Raw genomic sequence first — 7,881 nt, 5'->3', positions numbered from 1 at the left:
GACAAAGTGAGACTCGGTCTCTAAAAATAAACAAACAAAAATAGCCAGGTGTTGTAGCAGGCACCCGTAGTCTCAGCTACTTGGGAGGCTGAAGCATGAGAATTGCTTAAGCCCAAAGAGTTCTAGGTTGCTGTGAGCTATGACACCACAGCGCTCCACCTAGGGCAACATAATGAGACTTTGTCTCAAAAAAAAAAAAAAAGAAAAATGTGATCAGTCAAATGCCCCTTAAGCAAAGAACTGAAGTCATGTGACATAATCTTTGGCATCTGGAACGTTGGTTTGGTTGCAGCAGGAAAAGTGCAAATGTAAAAACCTCAAGTCTACAAAACCTCAAGGTTGCAGGCAGTGGGTGTTACCAGCTAAAGCAGTGGGAGGGCAGGAGGGGTCTGTGGCTCAGACCCTGCCACCACTCCCACCCAGGTAGAGAGGGGTGTGGGTACACTGTCGGGGGAGGTGAGATGTACCTGGGAAAGTCAGGTAGGAAGCTGAGTCCCTGGAGGCAGCATTTGGAAAGACCAAGCAGGGGCCCCTGGAAGAGATGGGAGGAGGCCGAGGAAGAGGAAGCAGCAGCCATGTGGTTTTTCCTCCATGATGCTAGGATCAGTAGCTATAGTTTGGAGTGGTCTCTGCTCAGCTCAGTGAGCCCACCGAGGGCAGGGATTCCACACTCTTCCCTGCAGAGTGGTGGAGAATGCACATGCCCTTGGAGGGCAGGTGGGACCTGGTCAGAGACAACTTACAAGCCAGCTCCATATAGTGTCTGGGAGCAAACTGCTTGAAGGAAAACCTGAGCCCAGGCAGAGGTGGGACCAGGGAGGCAACACCACTTGTGCTTCATTGCCTCCTAGCGCAGGACTCTCACACACTGGCCCACTGTGTTTTATAAGACTCGAGGTCACACCCTATGCCAATGGGATGTGCTAGAATCCTCCATGTCCAGGGCTTGGCCAGTCCCTCGGGGAACCTACATCCCTGTGAACTGGCCTCACCGGTTGCAAAGCGGCTTGTTTTCCCTCTCAAGTTTACAAAAGATAATTACATAGATGTGAAGGACCCTCTTGCTACCCCACCCAAGAATCAGATCTAAACCATCAGAGTACCCAAGAGGACACCAGCTCAGGGCCTACCACAGGCAGCTCATGCTGCAGAGGCTGAGGCCTGGACGCTGGATAAAAACACATTTCTCCACCTCTACAGAACAAGCAGAGCCTCCCATCCACCCAGAGCTACACAGCACCTCCAGATTTCCTACTCACCTGCTCTAGAAGCACCGAGGCCGGCTTCAGAGGGGCACAAGGCCCTGGACTCAGTGCTCTGTGGCTGCAGCTCCCAGCCTGCCCCAATGCCCCAGCCAACCTGGGCTGGCAGGTGTATGGAGGCTGACAGTCTCACCAGATTCTCCAAACAAGGGAAAGAGCATTTTGTTTTGTAACACACAATTCTTATTTCCCATTATAGGCAGAATACAACAAATTAGTCACTTTTATTTAAAAGAAACATACAAATAAGTGTGCAAAATTAAACTTCATGATTAAATACACATAAAAGTAACATGCATACTTTACATCAAAGTCACATACAAAGTTAGTTGATTACAAGACAGTAAAGGAACTGGCAAAACAGAGAAATTGCTGCTATGCAGATTTTAAATGTTTGCAACCTGAAATCAAAACCATAAAATTAAGTTGCTTTAAAGGGAATTTAAGAAAATTAAACATATATTTCAAGTAGTTGAGAACATAGAGCCCATAACCTACTTTAGTTACCAAATGTTAAAGTTCTGTGCCTTTAATTCCCAAATGTTAGTGTATAGCTACTCCTGTAAATGCTGGGGACAGAGAGTGAGGAGGGACATGGAGACACAGGCTGGCCGAGGCATTTCCCGCCACACTGATAGGAGCTGCCAGAGGACGCTCTGGAGTACTGCTCTGTGGAAATGTCCCACTAAGTTGTCGCTTTCTTCTATGACTGTTTACTACTTTGTTCCCTACATGTAACAGGGAAACTCAATTTTAATCCAGAATTTATCCAGGAGACCCTGCCATGCCCTAACACTGCCCAAGCCCAAGGACGGCTGCTCTGCTTCCTGGGTGCACCTGGTGTCTGCCACAAGTGAGTGGCACGGACAACCCTGGCCCAGGCAGAGAGGAGCGTAGCCTGGGCTGAACAGGGGAGACTTCCACACCATGGCCCCTCAGCAGGACTCCTGTTTCTTCCCATGTTCAGATGGGTAAAGGAATTCCTCTCTCCTTTTCTAAGGCAAGCTGCTGGTGTTCTATTTAAATCTGCTTAGAATGTAAGAACTACATTTACACACTTGTTCATTTCCCCACTGTAGATGCAGTAAAAATGATGGAATCTGTTACAAAAACAAACCTCAATGAGTCCATCCTCTCCACCCAGCCCCCACATCTGCCGGGAGCCCCGTCACCATATAGGTGCAGCCAGCCTCAGAATGCCTCGAGTGAGCAAATGAGAGACAGCTGGCAGTTGGCATGAACGCTGAGCATCTGTGGTGCCTTGATGATAATTCTCTCTGTAATACTGGAAATGGAAAGTCTTTCTAAGGAAAGCAAACAACCACATATGGCTTTGAGACCAAGATCCCTGGAAGCCCCTCCAGCCTGGGGCCCAACAGGCCTGGGCACAAGCCCCCGGAGTCTGCAGGGGAACAGCCAGTGCTGGCATTAAGCTCACAGATGGAGTCACAGCTTGTCGTCGGTCATCTCCAGGAACTGGGCATAGACATCCCGGATGCATTCCCCCTTGGGGTTGAAGAGGAACTTGTAGTAACTGCCATCTGCACAGATTGCTGGGACAGAGGAGACCACTTTACTCACATGTTTCTTCCTCCTAAGTTAAAAGCTAAACATTCTCGGCTCAGTGCCTGTAGCTCAAGCAGCTAGCAGCCACATACACCAGAGCTAGAGGGTTCAAATCCAGCCTGGACCCACCAAACAACAATGACAACTATAATCAAAAAAAAAAAAAACCAAAAAGTAGCCGGGCATTGTGGCAGGCACCTATAGTCCCAGCTACTTGGGAGGCGGAGGCAAGAGAATCACTTAAGCCCAAGAGTTTGAGGTTGCTGTGAGCTGTGATGCCACGGCACTCTGCAGGGTGACAGCTTGAGACTCTGCCTCAAAAAAAAAAAAAAGGCTAACCATTCTCACTGAACGACAAACTACAAACAGCCTCTGGGAGCTGAGGAACTCCTTTGTGAGTCACCCTGCCCTCCCTTCCTGACCACATGCTTTCTAGGGAGCATATTAACCTTCTCAATCAACGCTGGCCAGAGGAAAAAAGCATTCTTTGGTTATCTGCACAAAAAACAAAAGATCTGTCTCCATGATTTCCCAGGGAAACTCTGTAGAGTGTGGCCTGGGACACCAGGTGCACACAGAAGGAAGGCAAGCAGCCAGGACTGCACAGGGCAGGAAGCCATGTGGATGCTGGACCTGAGGCTCAGTGCATGGACTTCAGAGCCCAGGTGAGGGGCTAGAGGAGGGTCATTCTCCACAGGAAGGACAACTCACCAATGACAGCGTTGGGCTCTGTTCCAAAGGCACAAATGCACGGAGAGCCTGAGGGAACCTGAAACTTGGAAAAACTCCATTTGGAACTGAAGTATTTTGGAAGGAAACTGGCTGACGCCAAGCTGTAAGGACAATGGAGAAAGTGGCTATATTAACAAAGTTTAAAGACACAGAAAGCCACCTGCTTAAACCCAGAATGCTACTTTTTAAAATTTAAAGTAGTTTCTTTAACATACTTTTAAGCCTGAATGACTTCTTAGAAAATTTCTATTGTTGCTTTTAATCTTTTATTTCTCACCCGAAAACACTGAGTCCTTAGAATGGTTCTGTAATAAAAGTAGACCTTGTCAACATTAAAAGGGGCAACGGTTTCTTGGGCCATCAAATTAATCTTCTGAACATAGTGAACAGAGAGCACTGAGCTCAGCAGTAAGCTCTGACTCCTTTGGATGGTGCCCGACCTTCACAGAAGTAATGATCCACTGTTTGAGAGCAAACGGTCTGCACTGATTTTCAAACCCCAACAAAAATCTCATTAATGTTAGCTGAAAAATGCCCCCCCCCCCTTAACTTAACTCTGTCCACATTGAAGCAATTGTTAATCCTAATCATTGGGTGCTTTCCCCACCACCAGACCCCCTAAGACGTACCTAGACTGTTTATTCCTTTTTGGATCTTCAGCTGCAAAAATGTGCACTGTGCCGTGATCACTGGAGACGCAGATGAGGGAAGCATCCTGATTGAAGTTAATGCTGCAGACAAGCCAGACCAAGATCAGAAAGACAAGACCAAGACACTAGAGTCCAGAGACCTGATCTGCACAATGCACTTCAGCTTGGAGACTGCAAGGCACCAAATCTAAAATCCACGACTTTCAAGTCAGGTGTGGTCCCAGCTCCTTCGGAGGCTGGGACAAGAGGCTCCCACCTGAGCCCAGGACTTTGAGGCTTTGAGCTGTGACTACACCACTGTACTCCACCCTGGGTGAAGGAACCAAACTTCACTTCGCTAAACAGAAAACCCCAACCTTTCCTGCACAACCCAATAGCCATCACCATGGAGCCAGAGGATCAGACCACCAGACTACAGAGATAATCCAGTATGTCCAATGCAGCAGCAACTCTCCTGGGGGTGCAGGACAGGTGAGGGCCCCTGCATGCTCCCTCACATACTCCAGAGACTCCAGTGAGAAAGACTCCTGTGCTCCCTGACCCCTTGAGGGGTCCCCTGGGCTAGGGCAGAACCGGCCACGTACAGCCTCACTCCTGGGAGCAGACAGCCTGCTGCATAGTCCATTGCCCAGAACCCCCCAAGGAAGCCCCTAAATGTCACCCCATAGACCCAAATGCTGCTCAACACCTGCAAAGGCCACAGGAGCAAAGACATCAGTACCAGGGCTTTGGCTCAGGCCATGGCCACAACCACTGGTTGAGAAAGCAGTGCGGCTTCTCACTTTGCAGCAGACCAGAGCCATCCCAGACATACCAGCAAGTTCTCTAGCATTTGCTCACATCCTTCAGAAAAGGGAAATGGGACGCTGGTAAGAGACGGAACAGAACACATCTTGACAGATGTCGGAGGAGGCTGATGGTTAAGGACAGTTTGTATAATATTCTTTCTACTTCTATGTCTATTTCCCATGATGAAAAATTAAAATTAGTCATAATAAAAAGCTGAAAGCTGGGTGCAAGTGGCTCATGCCATAATGCTAGCACTTTGGGAGGCCGATGTGGGGGGACTGCTTGCGGTCAGGAGTTTGAGACCAGCCTAAACAACATTGCAAGACCTTGCCTCAACAAAAAAATAGAAAAACTGGCTGGGCACCTATAGTCCCAGCTACTTGGGAGGCTGAGCCCAGGAGTGTGATGTTACTGTGAGCTGTGATCATACTGCTACACTCTAGCTGAGGCAAAAAGCAAGACCCTATCTCTCGAAAAAAAAAATAGGAAAAAAACTCTAGCTCCTGACAGTCCACCTCTCCCCCACCTCCTGGGAGGGGGTATCTGACATCCCCTCAACTCCCACAGGCCCCTTTCTATGCCATCAACCCAAAGCAATGGCTCTTGTCTGGGTAAAATTAGTTGCCTCCTTACCAGTAAATATTAGCTGCTTGAGATCCTCTTCGAAGTTCCTGGATTAAATGCCCTGATGAAGTATCAAATATTCTTATAAGGGTCCCCTTTGAAAAACAGTGAAGTGTTTCATTATCAAAGAATCGCAGCATTTCAGCTAGTTTTCGACATGATGTATATTTGTGACCCATAGCCCATACCCTTCCCAAAACTCACCCCACCATCTGCTCCACTTTCCCCTCTGTCTGCTGAACCCCCAAGAGTGGGCTAGCAGCTCCCCATTTCCAAGCACAGGGCAGTGGTCAAGAAGGTGTGCAGGAGATAATCTCCTGGCAGGGCAGCCTAGATCAACCCAGAGCCTCTATTCCAGTGGCTGACACCCTAGAGTAGCGGTTCTCAACCTGTGGGTCACAACCCCTTTTTAACAATGAAAATACGCTGCGACATTAGGAAGGTTGAGAACCACTACCCTAGAGAGACACCTCCTCCAAACGCTCAGACCAACACTCGGACATAAAGTGACAGACTTAAACTGTCCCTGCAACCTCAGGGAAGGACTGAGTCCTCTCTGGTTTCTGTTTTTGACATCTCCCCCAACATGAAGCGGATCCCTTAGCTGATTCTGACAACTGGGGAACTATGAGATGCTCCACCTTTTGTGGAAAGTTATTTGAGCACATACAGGAATACAGGAAATACCTATTCTCAGCTCAGCAGCTCTACTCCTCGGAAGCCTGCAGGGGGCTGGCTCCAGGGGACAAGAAGGAAACACCTTCCGGCACTGTCACGTCAGCTACAACCCACAGACACCCACTATTTAGTTAAAAGAGCAGGTAGGAAGGTACATATACAACCCACACTCATAAATGGGACTGTTTCTACAAAGGTGGCAGGAGGCAAGGATAGAGAAGCTAAAGGCAAAAAGGATACGAAAAAAACATACTAAAAATACAGAAGAATCATTCATGAATTTATACAGGATTATATTTATTGCTAATGTAACATTCTAAAGAAGAATATCTAGGGCGGTACCTGTGGCTCAGTGAGTAGGGCGCTGGCACCCCGAGGGTGGTGGGTTCTAACCGTCCCCAGCCAAACTCTAACAAAAAGTAGCCGGGCACTGTGGCAGACGCCTGTAGTCCCAGCTACTAGGGAGGCTGAGGCAAGAGAACTGCCTAAGCCCAAGAGCTAGAGGTTGCTGTGAGCTGTGATATCACAGTACTCTACTAAGGGCGACAAAGTGAGACTCTGTCTCAAAAAATAATAAAATAATAAAAAGAATATCTAAAAATAACCTCTTCTTAGCCAAGTCCTAAGAAGAACAGGATTTGCGACTACATGGCTCTTGTCCAACACTACTGAGAAATGACCCCCACAAGGCTGACGCTGATCTCTAGCAGGCCCATGGTGCACTGCAGAGTGGCCTGGCTTCAGTCTCTCCTTCAGTCACATTAGGTGGGGACTACAGCCCACCTATCTAACTTTAATGGACTGTATCCTCCAATGGACCCAACAGCTGGCTTGTGGCCTCACCCTATTTAAGTTTATAATTTCCCACAAAGTGACACTGAGCTTGCAGTCTTAAATGAAAACTGTAATAAGTACCAGTTTTCATGAAAAACTACATTTGATAAGAAACTGGAGTATGTACTTTTTGCTTCTTTTTAGTATTTTTATCACATTTCACAATGTATTTGTTTGCAAAGAATTGGAAATAAAACTGATTCTTTGGCACAGATGATCTATGAAGACCTGGCCCAGACCCCCTCAGGTGACAGGACCAGCCAGGACCATAGGCCATGGGGCTCCAGACTGGGCCAGTTCGCCACCTCTAAGCCCTGATACAATGAATGGCACAGTTCTCTGCACAGAATGCAGCACACCAGTAAGGGGAGGGGCACACACTCACTTTTTCAGATGCAGTCGCAATTCTTGTTCCCTGCAGGTTGAGAGCAATGCAGCTCAGGACACCTTCATGTGCAGGAATGTCTACGGGAGGTTTCTCTGTGCTGGCCAGATCCACAAGCTGCACATGGCCTGTATGCGTCCCAGGGAAGGCCAGCAGGGAATTGTTACTATTGGGACACAGGACACAGAGGCCTAAACAGACAGAGAAAACCTATCAGGAAATAACAATTGACTTTAAAACCTCTGATTTCCCACAATCAAAACCTACTCTTTGCCCTCAAGTCCTCAGGAAAAAATATTGATAATTATTCAATTTTCATTTATATCAGAATCACAAAATCAATTTAAAGACTTTTTATTGT

At 47.6% G+C, this 7,881-nt stretch overlaps 1 protein-coding gene across 1 annotated transcript in view; it reads right to left on the bottom strand.

Annotated features, from left to right (window-relative positions):
* Window positions 1–1,462: 1,462 nt before the first annotated feature.
* WDR45B (WD repeat domain 45B) overlaps window positions 1,463–7,881 on the bottom strand; it is a 38,047-nt gene continuing 31,628 nt past the window's right edge. Inside the window, exons 6-10 of the mRNA XM_003786036.3 lie at window positions 7,521–7,711; window positions 5,633–5,718; window positions 4,190–4,291; window positions 3,540–3,661; window positions 1,463–2,815 (exon numbers count right to left, since the gene is read on the bottom strand). Of these exons, the coding sequence (XP_003786084.1) occupies window positions 2,709–2,815; window positions 3,540–3,661; window positions 4,190–4,291; window positions 5,633–5,718; window positions 7,521–7,711 (608 nt within the window). The 3' untranslated portion in view covers window positions 1,463–2,708. The remainder of the gene's footprint in view (window positions 2,816–3,539; window positions 3,662–4,189; window positions 4,292–5,632; window positions 5,719–7,520; window positions 7,712–7,881) is intronic.

Source organism: Otolemur garnettii, unplaced genomic scaffold (genome assembly GCF_000181295.1).
Source record: "Otolemur garnettii isolate 467f Iridium unplaced genomic scaffold, OtoGar3 scaffold00018, whole genome shotgun sequence".
Lineage (NCBI taxonomy): Eukaryota > Metazoa > Chordata > Mammalia > Primates > Galagidae > Otolemur > Otolemur garnettii.
The sequence above is the reverse complement of the archived record's forward strand: the minus strand, read 5'-3'. Positions and strand labels throughout refer to the sequence as shown.